At 52.5% G+C, this 12,625-nt stretch overlaps 2 protein-coding genes across 2 annotated transcripts; both read left to right on the plus strand.

Annotated features, from left to right (window-relative positions):
• CSUI_005161 (dimethyladenosine transferase) lies at positions 1 to 8,285 on the plus strand. Its single transcript, XM_068065340.1, has 6 exons — positions 1 to 120; positions 1,298 to 1,751; positions 2,356 to 2,560; positions 3,418 to 3,766; positions 4,377 to 6,991; positions 7,485 to 8,285. The coding sequence occupies exons 1-5, from the start codon at positions 6 to 8 to the stop codon at positions 4,442 to 4,444; spliced, it is 1,191 nt and encodes a 396-aa protein (XP_067922669.1). The 5' UTR covers positions 1 to 5; the 3' UTR covers positions 4,445 to 6,991; positions 7,485 to 8,285.
• Positions 8,286 to 8,782: 497 nt separating this feature from the next.
• Positions 8,783 to 12,577, plus strand: CSUI_005162 (pf2 arrest specific protein 8 11; the record flags this gene model as incomplete). The annotated part of the gene is made up of 9 exons (XM_068065341.1): positions 8,783 to 8,896; positions 9,198 to 9,308; positions 9,452 to 9,633; positions 9,782 to 9,971; positions 10,177 to 10,250; positions 10,728 to 10,824; positions 11,938 to 12,000; positions 12,195 to 12,326; positions 12,454 to 12,577. 9 exons carry the CDS (start codon positions 8,783 to 8,785, stop codon positions 12,550 to 12,552), a joined length of 1,062 nt encoding a protein of 353 aa, XP_067922670.1. The 3' UTR covers positions 12,553 to 12,577.
• Between the last annotated feature and the right edge of the window lie 48 nt (positions 12,578 to 12,625).

The following is a 12,625-nucleotide window of genomic DNA, read 5'->3' on the forward strand; positions in this document are numbered from 1 at the left end:
TGGGGATGCCTCTTCAAAAGAAATTTGGACAGCACTTGTTGAAGAATCCAGCAGTGCTCGATAAGATCGTCCAGGCCGGCGATATTCGGAGCTCCGATACTGTTCTCGAGATTGGGCCAGGTGCGCGTAGACATTTTATCCTTTCATTCTTTTTCCTACGGTCCTACATCTTTGGAAAGCCACTACGTATAGAGCGGAGACACACGCTCTGCACGTACGTGGATGATGTTACGACACTCAGCTGTTTGGCGGCGAAGCGTGTTCTGACGTCGCTGTGTCCAACGCCTGCCCATGTGCATGTGTTTAATCAACCAAATGCGGTATGTCTTTCCAGTGTAGCTTCTGCATGGCCGTGTCCCAGGGGCATCTTGGTACACTAAAAAATCTTCAGTAACTTTACAAGTACATACCTTCGCACAACATGCGCGCTCATGAATGCCCACCTACACCAGCCGAGAGCTGTACTGTGCTGCAGGAATCTCCCTCAGAGTTGACTCTTGCACCGTGTTGTCTCCTCTTGTGCCATGCCGTAGTGCAGTATGTCGTGTTTGCCCTTTCTCCGTGTGTAACTCCCGAAGTGGGTGTCGCCGAATCCATGCGGGATGATTAGAGCCTCATACCAAGAGGCCTCAAGTCATCGATCGAAAACATCTGAGTCTGCAGTAGTCTCCGCTGCTGTAGTACTGATGGTGCGCAGGGGTTATGACCGCTTGGACTGTTTTGAGGTCGGCCTTGGCGATGCTTTTCCTTCCGTGATTGCCGTGGGAAGCTCTCAAAGTACGGACCGTGTCCTAACTACCAAACACGGGTGTTCTAAAGCGGGGGAGACGCTGTGGTTCCCGGCTAATGCGCGAAAGACAAGCCTTCTGCTTCATCTGAACCAGTGTCTAGTCGTGCATTCTCACGGGCTCTCGATGTTTGTCTGTTGAGGGACCCGTGTGTGTAAAGTGAGTGTTATCTCCAGGGTTGTGCTTTCATACAGTGCTTGCGCTGACTCTGATGAACATTCATGTCTCGATGAAGGACAGCTTTCAGCATCTTAGGCCGTATCTGTTTTTCTTGGCTGCTGACCCCTTCCTTACATAGCTGTATAGTCGTGCCTTTCTAGCTAGGTCGACTTGCTGGCGATGTTCTCTTGTTACGTCGATAATGTAGACATGTCTTGTCTATTTCCTTCACGCACACAGCCACCCCTAGACATAGCGCTTCTCATTCAAAGACGCCAGTCCAGTGCCCCCCTTTTTGCCGGGATGAGGTATTCAACTGTCTGATGTTTTGCTTGGCTGTCTATCTGCAGGGACAGGCAACTTGACGATGAGATTATTGCCTGTGGCTCGGGAAGTTGTCGCTTTAGATGTTGATGCTCGTATGGTTAGTGAAGTCAAGAAGCGAGCGGTCAGTAATGGGTATATGAATTTGACTGTTCGACAGGGCGATGCCTTGCGTTCGGATCTAGGAACGTTCGATGTATGCGCGGCCAACCTGCCCTATCAGATTTCCTCTCATTTCCTTCTACGGCTGCTTGCTCATCGGCCTCCTTTCAGGTGTGTACGTCTTTCTTGTGGTCTTCTCGCTTTGCCAGGGAAAGTCATTGATCTACGTCCTAGAGAGGGGGGATTGAAGAAGCCAGGGAAGGGAGAAGAGACGGAAAAAGAACGCTTCGTCAGTCTCTCTTCAGTCAGGGACTCCGGATACTTCTACGCGTTGAGAGGTGTACGTATGATGATAGCTAGGGGAAATGACGGCAGTTGGTGAGACAGATGTGTGAAGGTGTGTAGACAATCCCCCCTAGGCGCGTGTAAACTAATCTTGAATGGCCTCATGCTCCGCCTTCGATGGTCGCATGCTCCGTTTGAAGCTCTTCTCCCGGATATATCGCCGTACGGTTGGTCGTACGGAGCCTAGAGAAAGTGTACTTACTTCGATTTTCACTAGAAACTTAAGGCGTGTGTGAGTGAGGTGAGATCATACGCTCTTCTTATGCGCTCGGTTCTTCCGTAAGAGGGGAGAACTGCGACAACGGTTGAATACTTTTGTGGGTGGTGCGTCTTCGAAAGCGTTGAGATCTGTGATATCCCGACCTATATGAGGCGGGGTTTTTCTCCTTTTCAACGGTACGGAGCTGGTAGAGGAGTGCACGGAAGCCAGCAATGTACTAGGTTCCTGGGTTCGGTCTTTCTTAGACTCCATCATACCCTTTGTGGAATGCAAGAAGGGTGACTTTTCTCTTCTGTCTCTGCCCACTTCCATGTAATATTCTCCGTGCTTTCCTTTTTCACAGCTGTGTTTGTTCTATGTTGGCACACCACTTATCTTTCTCTTTCCTTCTCCTTTCTCTCGTTTGTCTGTAAACAGGTGCGCGGTGCTCATGTTTCAAAAAGAGTTCGGGGAGAGGTTAATGGCGCAGCCGGGGGATAAGAACTATTGTCGTCTAGCTGCAAATGTCAGTCTCTTCTGTACGGTCCACCGGGTCTGCAAGGTAGAGGCGAAGCATTTCACTCCACCTCCTAAGGTGGACTCGGTGGTTGTCAAAATCATTCCTCGCCCCAAGCTATTACAGGTATATACATCTAGACGTTGGACACTGGTTTACTTTCGTTGCTTTCCTAGGTTCTACTGAAAGAAAACGATGGGGCTTGCTACTGTCTGTTTAGTATAGCGCGGACGAGTGTGTAGTAGAGAAGGAGGGTAATCACTAAGAGAGATGTTGTAGAGGACACTTCTACATTCCTGTGTGTTGGGAAACCATCGCCTTCAACGGTTTTGAGAGTATGTGTATCTTTTTCTTAGTTCTGCAAAGTGTATGCGCTTTAGTTCCGGTGGAGCAGCGTGGCCTGTGTTCACAAGACGGAGTGAGATCATTGAGCTGCCCCGAAGGACGTAGGTGGTGGAAGGATGAGAACTCAGGATGGCTCATGCCAGCTTGTCCTGTTGTTGGCTGTCGGGTAGTACGGTCAACCAGTTTCTGTGTACGGAGGAGCAGTGATGGCTCGCGAGATTTCCGTTTTATTTGTGCCCGTGGAGGCTCCCTTGCGTCTAGCTGTTCTCCCGCAGGTAGCATATCGTGTGCGGAGATGCTGCAGACATGCTGTTGTGGTACTTAATGAGTACTTAATGAACAGCATTGCCCTCTCTTGCGCTCTGCCGACCGAACAGCCCGGTATTGGTGATCTGTCGGTCAATAAAAGGAGACAGGTGTGTATCTTCACTTGGCCAGATCCATGTTTGGAGTATCTCGATATAGATAGCAGGTCTGTCAGAAACATGGGCCGTTGCGCCTATGTGTGTCGGAGCAGAATAGACATTAGGTTTTGGCAGAGAAGCCTACTCGCTGTTTCTCCACATGAGCAGCAGGGTGTCTTCTGTGATCGGTTGTCGTCGTCGTGTGGGTGATTTCCTCTGTCTTTTCTGTTTCAGCTTGACTTCAAAGAATGGGATGGTTTGATGAGAATTTGCTTTGGGAGAAAGAATCGGACGTTGCATGCTCTCTTTCGCCGTTCCTCCGTCTTGTCTATGTTGGAAAGCAACTACAAGACTTGGTGTACCTTGAACAAGCAGGTGCCCACGTCAAGTCCGTTCCGAGAATACTGCTTAGGTGTGCTAACTGAAACAGGTTTAGAAAACCGGCGTAGCATCTCCATTGACATCGATACCTACTTCAAACTCCTTTTAGCTTTCAACAAGAAAGGCATTCATTTCGTCAACGTTGCTAGTCTCCCCGGGGCTTCCTCAGTGGGAACTTCGGGTGGCGCCGAGCCAATGGCAGGTGAGGTTCATTGCCTTACATCGACTCACACCGCATGCTCCACTGCTTGAAACGAGCCCTCGGTTCGCGTCGTCTCTCTAGGCAGTCTACGTGTCTCACCCAACAAGCCTGATTCTTTTTCTCTCTTGCCTTTGATAAACAAGATTCTTTCGTCTTTCACTGCAGCCTCGCGTGTACAGGTTTAGTTATGTGGGGTGGTGTAGAAGTTGAGCGTCGGCTTCATCTGGTGATTGGCACTGTGATTGCGAAGAAGATCAAGTGAATATGATTGATTCCCTTTCGCGGACCTACTGAACATGCCTATGTTGTTTGCATGCAGAGGTGTAAAGGGTGGGACTGTTTGCTCTGCGAGGGTGTAGCGATCCTTCATCGGGCAGCCAGATACGTGTGTTGTGATACGAAATTTTCTCGTTCAAATGAGCGGGGAAGTTTTCGCCTTCCGCACAAAGAGTTGTGTCGAGAAACGCAGCGACTCGGTTGGTCAAAGAATTTTTTGTTCTTTTCTCGTCTTCAGTGTTTAGCGACAGAGACGGATCTACTTCCGTTTTCCCTTCTGGTTCTTTAGTTGTTTAGATCTCAGGGAATCGTCTCGTGGGTTTGTGTTGCGCAGGTATTGACGAGTACTTCTTTTACGACGAAGATGACAAGGGACACGCTGACGGCGGAGATGATGACTGAAGGGTTTTTTTCGTCGGGAGCCCTCTAATGTGAATCGACGTGTAGCGACAGGGTCTGGCAGTGACCTCAAAGTGAAGGCCTCATGCTTTACCTGTTCTTTTCTTGGGAACTGTTTGTTGGTCCATTACATCGCCGTTCAGAGGAAAAGCATGCCTACTAAATCTCCGCACACGCCGCCTCGGACTGGCAAACTCAAGGCGTGTCATACCGGCGCACCAAAAGTGTTTCTTGTGTCGGATGATAGGAATGTGTGGTGTGGACAGTCAGTCTATTCGACGTGACTGACAATCCTACAGCTTCCCGAGGAATCGGTTTTTCGTACGAGCTCTTTGTGGAAGCGTCCTCAGTTCATGAGGACCGCAGCTGTCGTACTGTGTGGTTGAATGTCTGCTAAGTGGCAGCGAACCAGGTGACTTGGTTGTAGTCAGTTACGTATAGCCTCAGTGCTTTGACAGTTTATTTTTGTTTGCTTGGCGGGAATCCCCATCACCGGTCGTTTTCACCGTTGTCTGCTAACACCAGGTTAGAGTGTGGTACTCGCAGTTGAAGCGAGTGAGTCTCCGGAGGATTGGCCGGAGAGAAGACTGCGCGCCTTCGGGAAGTCGCTCTCTACTTGGCCGCGGAAGCCGGACTACTGTGGTGGACCAGCCTGTAAATTAGGTGTCTGGAACGGTTGTAGCGAAGTCAGAGCGGAGCTCGGGGCAGAGACCGAGTCGAGAGTCCAGCGACATGAAGACGCCTTTCTGTTCGGGTGTCGACGCGAACAACTACAGCGAGATGACATTCGATCGATGTTTTCAGCACTCAAGTTTAAGCACACGGACACAGCGTTGGACTTGCTGGGTTTATCTTTCAGTCCTGGTGAAGCTCCGGGGAGGTAGCGTCAATGCGATGACAGTTCCATTCTAGAGAACAAGAGGCTACGATTGGGGCAACCGCCTCGAGTGACCTACAGTCAGTTTCGAGCACTCACTATCCGATCTCCGGTCCCCGCAGGCGTCTCTTTGAAGTCGAGCGTGTTGTTGCCGCGATTGCTTCGGGGAGCACGTGCATCTCAGCTGCAGCAACACGTCCTCCCTGAAGTAGCTGACTTGGTCCGCGGCCATCCTATTTTGGGAGGCATAGCCTTCCTCGAAAGGTGTCGTACGGGGGGCGTAAGACACCGAGAAGGGCAGTGGACACCGCGTTTTTACAGACTGTTGTCACACAGTGGGCAGTTACGGAGTCCAGTGACGTTTAAGGGGTTGCTCGAAATGTGTCAGCCCTGGGTTCCTGTGCTTTTCCCTTCACCGTGTCCCCGTTTCGGGCGCATCTGACAAATAGCATAAAAGAAGAACAGTGCCGCCATGGATGTCAGGACAGCGACGAATCACCTACGGATGTTCGGAAAACAACTTCCAAGAAGTACAGTTCGCGGTGAGGTTTGCGAGACAAATTACTTGGCTGGTTGTCTGGCTGGTGGCCCCGGACCCACCCATCTCCCCGAAGAATTTTTGTGAACGCAGAGAAGATCGGGACTTTCAGAACCAGTTACCCGACAGCACTATCACAGTCGCTGCCCCGAGCGCCACGAGCTCAAAAGTTTTCTTAAACTCTTCCTCGGCCTTCGCTCGCCGTGTGCTTTGGTAGGGTGCCGGCGGGTTTGGCCCTCGGTTAGTAGGTGCATGTCGCATTATGCTAGCCTGACTGGGGCCTCGGGGTGCGCACGACAGTGCCGGCGTGGACTGGGCAGTTGATGCCTCATGAGTGGCTGCGAAACCAAGTTTCGTTCTTTTCTTGGAATTCACGCACTGGAGATGATGTTGAAAGCGCTCCTCTCCTGTCTTCTTTTGTTCGTGACGCCTTCCGCGGAGACGTCCACAAGCCTGTAAGATGGCCGAGTTCCGCACGCATTACAGAGCGGAACAAAGCTTCAAACAAACCTGGCAGGTACTCCATTACCGGAGGTGATAGAAGGGTCCTTGATGGCTTCATACTCACGCGAAACAGGCTAGCTACGGATGGTCGAACTTCGCATGTCGACGGTAGACGCTCTCTGTTGTGTCCTTGGGGACCTGCAGGCTCTCCTACAGTCGCGGAACTTATCGGACTGCCTTGTACGGCAACCGCCTGGGAGAATCTGCACATGTTCTATTAGTTATCCTTTCGCTAGTGATAGAGGTGGAAGGGACGCCTAGGTGCAACAGGCTTCTATTTGAAGCCTTCAGGGAAACGATGTGAGTTTCTTGGACTGCGAACAACAGCTTCAGAAGGGTGGAGGGGGGCCAGGCTTTGTAGCATAGACGTGTTGGAACAAAATGTCTTGCGCGAGGGTAGTCCTTTGCAGACTGTCCAGCCGTCACGTGCTGCGTCCGAAGATGGTATGGCTTCTGTCGACGCCGGAGAGTGGTTACACCCCGTTTCCTCTGTCTTACTCGCTCTGGTCGAAGTTTCCATATTCCGAGGTGGCCCGGGGATTTTTCACGTATCGTGCCCCAGACAGTTCCGGAGTACGCTCGGTACCGTCTGGCAATGCGCCGAATTCCTTCATCACCGAGCACTGCGCGGGTGAGTCTTTGTTGCTGTCCGTGCCAAACACGACAGCGGATTCATTTCTTCTGTTTTTACATCGTCCGCGATTGGCGAACTCCGCTGCAGCCGCTGCAAAGAGTAGCTCTTCCTGACTTTGCTTGCCGTCCACTGTGTGGCCTCTCCTCTCTTCCGCGAAAGAAAAGCGCTGCTTGTCAGTAGCATCGCCGAAAACAAGGGTAGACGCGTTGTGTTGACTATGAATCGCCTTCGAGTGGCTTTCTTTCGGGCTGGCGGTTCGAGTCTGAGCAAGCTGGGCGTGCGTAGTTACGCGCGGGGGCGGTGGCCCATCGTCACCGATTGTGAGTGAGCTTTTGTTTCTGTTCACATGTCGTGGCGCCCCAGCCGGCTTCGCAGTGCTGAATGAATTGTCGATAGGGGGTGGATTGCGTTTGCTTTCGGCGAAAGCGAAACGATCGGCCGAAGATTCAGTTCCAAATTCAAGACTCGACTTGTTGTGTTGTGGGTTCAGACGGACAGCGGAATGACCTCGATCTTCGGAAGCGTTCCCGAGGCCTTTGAAAATACCTTCGTACGGCTGGTTGGCATCCCCTTCAGCTTGTCTCTTGAGACGTTCCTCACTTATACGTGACGTCATCGTGCCGTCAACGCTTTCGTTGCGCACCTCTAAGCGTCAGTGACACTCGTGGTGCGGTGTGTGCTTCACAGCCTGTTGGGCTCAATATTGGTGATCTCGACCACAAAGGGAGACGAGAGTCGTAAAAACCACCCACACGCTGAGTTCAGCATTCTCTGGAAGCGATGGCGCTTCGTAACGGTGCAGCACTGTCATACTGCCATTGCGAGGACTGCGAGAATCACTGCCTGCCAAGCAGCATCCGCATTGGTAGCAGGGGTCGAGGCGTGTCACACTCGGCGGCCGAGGCCACCTGCTCGTCGATTGATTCGAAGCTCTGGGCGTGCTCCGAATTCGCATGCAAGCGGCTAAGCCCCATGCAACAGCGCTCTCATGGGACTCACCCCAACAAGAGGATACAGACAGTTCGGCGTGTCTCGAGGCTGGAGGCTGCCTGCTCGTGACCGCGTATCGTGTCTGGACTTAGATGAGAACCAAAAAGCCAGACTGGAGAATCGGAGAACAGTCCAGGAGCACAGTGACGTCACTGAGGCGGCGCTGTCGTGAGGGGCGCCAGGCAAGCTCCTGGCGGCGCCAAGGCCCTTGGCTGAACAAATGCACGAACTCGAAGACAATCCCAGCTCAGGCAATGCTTAGCCTTCGCACGTACGCCCTCACTCGAACGTTCTTGGTTGCGGATCGTGGCACTACACGACCTGCAACCCGCGTCACACTTACTGTCCTGGCGTGCCGGTAGGACAGCCGCGGGTGGCAATCGCGCGTAGAACTCTGTAACTTCAGTGAGTCTCCATAAGCATCGCTGGTGTCTTTATGGAAGCACGAGCGCGTCCCAGGCAGTCACGTAGCCTCCCGAAGCGAGTGCAACCGAACAAAAAGCAGGACACTTGGAGAGTTCTGCGAATGTGCCGCCTGCGCAGATCCATGCAGTAGACTGGTGGTCATCTCAGAACACACGTGCCGTCTGGAAGAGACCTTCCGATCACACAATCTGCATCGTTCCACCCGAGCCGACTTTGATGCGTCCCCCTCAATTGGCGACTTCGTTTTAGGTCCCAGATCTACCCCTTCTTAGGTCTAACGCGAGGACGGCCAGGGTATCGCTTACTTCGGAAAGAGCCACAAGCGACCCCATTCACTAGTCGTCCCCCGCGATCGCCTTCCACTGGCTGAGAATGGCGCCCAAAAAGAAGACGGGTGGGGCAAGTTCCACCGGCGCCAAACCTGCAGTAGAGGAACGGTCTCCTGAAGAGCAGGAAGAAGAGGCGAAGAGGAATCTGATGGATGAGGTAAGCCGGCGCAAGTGAGCCACAGAGCCCGGGGCATCGGCAGGGGACGCTGCCGGTTGTTGCGTCACACCTGGAGGCTTCGTGGCTACTCAGGCAACACCAGGCAGCAAGCCTCGTAGTAGGAAAACACTCTAGAGGAGACTGTTTTCGTGAGATCTCTCGGAAGTAGTAACCATTCCCGTCTTTGTTACTACTTTCGAGAAATCTCAGCATGCGCCGCGTTCTCCTTTCGAGTTCTCACGCGCTACGCTCTGTTGTATGAGTTCTTTTGGGGCCTGTTCTGTGATGTTTTCTACATCAGTTGAAAACACTGCAAGCGGAGTGCGAGAGCGAAGAAAAGCTCTATTCTGAGATTGTATCAGAAAAAGAGCAGCTTAGCCATCTCTGGGTGTTGGATCAAAATACCGCTGAGGTAAGCTCCTTCCACCTTCTGCTGAGACTGAAACAAACCATGGCAACCAAATGCATCTGCAGCATCCCTGTTCTGGCGGATGCATGGGACTGTTGGAGATGGAACTAAAGATGAAGTCCCGCGCAGTTGTATTGTGGACACAGGACAGGCATGATCTTCTCCGCAAGAAGAAAGACGAAGTTCAAGATGAAATGGAGTCTTTCTCCATGGAGCTCAAACTGTGCAAATTACGCATCAAACAGCTGCTGGGCGAGCAGAGTGAGGAAGCTATGCAGCTGAAAATTGATGCTGAGGCCGCCTTAAAGCTCAGAGAAGACGTCCACAGGTAAGAGATCCTACAACTTCTTGCTTCCACTCCACTCCCTGATCAAGGAAAAGCGCCCTCAGAGTACAGCGTAGTCCTTCAGCCGGACCGCAGACATATTCGAGCGCTGCAACGACATCAGCTAAGACAGTGCCATGTCGGATGCCAGGGAGAAGGAGCAGGCGAAGTGGTACGAGGGTCGCGAACAGGTCGCCATGGCAAAAGAAATGCAGACCGCTCACGAGCAATTCCTTCAGCAACTCAAGCTGCGACAAGACGAGAAAGTGTTGGAGTTACGTCGTCAGTTTGAACGGAGCGCCCGGGATCTTCACCAAAAATGGAAACTCCGGACGGAAAACGTGAGCTCTGTCGAAGCCTAACAACGCTGAGATGAAGAAAAGCACACAACCTGAGACCTCCGATGCCTGCACGGAGTACAGTGCGCTCTCCGTAGTTCAGTGATTTGGTGGGTTTGTTACACGTCTAGCGGAGCAGGTGTTCCAGGAAAAGGCAGCTGCACAGCCTCGGATCAAGCGGGCAACCCGTGTGTTCTAATTTCGACAGCTGAGAGACGATATGCAAAAGCGGCGGAAGCAGCTGATTGCAAAGATCGAGGAAGAAAAAAATGAGCACGTCGTGTAAGTTCTTCCGATTCTTCCGATCCATCGCTGGGCGGCGATTCCCTCCTTCGTAGTGCGCTTTTACCGGCAAGGGTTATGTATATATATATATATATCGCTGAACCCGCTTACACGTTTGCATACTTCACTTTCCCCCTCGTGGCACCTCCCGACTTGGTGCGCCGCACCTGGCGACCGTACGCACGTTGTGGTACACGCCTCTACCCTGAGTCGACGCCCTGGGCCCAGCCGCCCGGAGACGACGGGAACATTGCCTTATCTACAGCACATCCGTGATATACTAGGTGTGCTCGTAAGAGTGTAGTATATCCGTAGATGCGGTACTGTTAGGGAGCCGAAAAGTCTTTTCGTCGAGCTTCTCTTCTAGTGCAAGCCCCTGCACCAGCCACGGCGTTACAATTTTACCGCGTTCGGTGAGTATAAGAATAAGCTAAGAGGTCGGCCTCCCGGGCCCGTTGATGTGGTACGATGCAGAATGGTGCAGTCTCAGAACACCAAGGCGGCACAAGCAATCAAACGCTACTACGGTGACATCACGTCTTCAAATCTGGAACTGATTAAGAGGCTCAAGGTAAGTGTTTTCGTTATTTCTACATGCGTGTTAGCTTCACTGGTTCAGAGGGCCGACATTCCAAGAGGACCAAGGGAGACTGCGATTTCGGGCAACTTGAAGGCCAGCTGCCCCCAGACCGGTCAAACAGCTCACGGAAATGAAAGTGCTTCAACGAGCTCGGTTCGTTCGCCCATTCGCAACAAAAGTCCGGCAAGCCAACGCCAGACTCCTCCTTTCACCGGTCTTCTCTCACAGAAAGAGCACGCAGATCTCAAGCAAGCAGAGCTCCGAGAGGGCAAACGGATGGCGGACTTAATCGCGAAGAATCGAGGTCTTGTAGGTGTGTACAGCATTCCCGACAAAGGACTCTTTAGAATCCGATGTTTCCTCTATGCTGCGCCTCGTCGGCAGATCGCTCGGATGCTTTCCGAGGACCCGTTCACAACACACTGTCGGGCGCGTCGTGTCGTTTCTCGTTTTGTACATTCTGCTACCCTCCAAAGTTTCAGTCAACAGAGGTCACTCGTTTAGAACGGCTGCATCAGCTGTATCCACCCCAGCACCGGCCGGTCACGAAAGTCATCATGCTGACCGCTGGTTGAATACGATGATTCCGGCAGCGCTCTGAAGACCCAGCTGACGCGGGCCGTTAATGGTGGTGAAATCGTGTTGCAGAGCCCCTTCGCAGGACCACACAGGAAACGGAAAAACTTCAGCTCGAGCTCCGGCTGTACGAGATGGACAAAGCAAAACTAGCCGAGGCGAAACAGAAGCTGTCCGAGCAAACCTCGACTCTGCGGAGACTGGAGCAACAAGCTGAAATTGTAGAGCAGCAATCGGGGACACTGAGAAAGAGAAAGTCCGCCCTACAACACCAGTATCAACGCACCGTATACGGTCTGCAACAAAAAGCCTGCTTGAAGGTGTGCGTACTCCTCCGCAACACTGTGGTGGCCGATGCCGGTTGTGCTCGCAGAACACTCCTACGAAGGCACTGTTCCAGCAGCCGCGTCTCCCGAGCTCTACAGGGCTCAACAGCTCTGTGGGATCGGCGGCAGGGGCTGCGCGGAAAAGGGAACATACTCTTAAGCGAAAGGGCGTGCCGCGTGTGCTGCTCCGGCTGTCCTGCAGACTATGGTGCTTGAGAAGAAGATAAAGGCACTACAGGAAGCCGAAGAAGTCGCGACAGCCCAAGTATGTCTGTCCCAGCGCCAAGTTTCACAGACACACAGACCCGTATGAATGCACCGAATCACTACAGTGTCCGGGGTGCTGGTTCTTGCATGCTTGAGTCCAGCTAACAACGCGAGAAACCTAGAAGCTCGCCCACATCACAAGCCAGAGCTCGCCCAGCCGTACGGCTGCCGCTGCACGTTTGTGTGTCTCAGGTTGAAGAGCTGCAAACCCGACGACATATCAAAGACGAGGACCTAGACTCGTTGTCGAAGAACGTTCCAAACTTTCTGAGCGCCAAAAATGAGCTGGCTGAGGAGCTGAGACAAGATATAACGATTCTGAAGGTGAGGCTGCCATTCATACACATGGACAGAAAGACAGCTCGCTGATCCGCGTGCAGTATACTTTGAGCTTAGTCTTGTTGGACCCACAGCAACCTGCCTGATGCGCTCTGGTCCCTGCTGGTTTCAGCAACTTCACGACTTCGTTGTGGAGAAGTACGCGGAGTGTCTGTCAGCGAGCGGCGTGGCGGTTGACGACCTGCAGTTCGTGCCGATCAAATTCACTTGAAACACAGTTCTTTCATGTTCACTCGGCCGGGACGTGAACATGAAATACAGTTCTTTCATGTTCACTCGTCCCG

This window comes from Cystoisospora suis, assembly GCF_002600585.1.
Source record: "Cystoisospora suis strain Wien I chromosome Unknown contig_2485, whole genome shotgun sequence".
Classification (NCBI taxonomy): Eukaryota; Apicomplexa; class Conoidasida; order Eucoccidiorida; family Sarcocystidae; genus Cystoisospora; species Cystoisospora suis.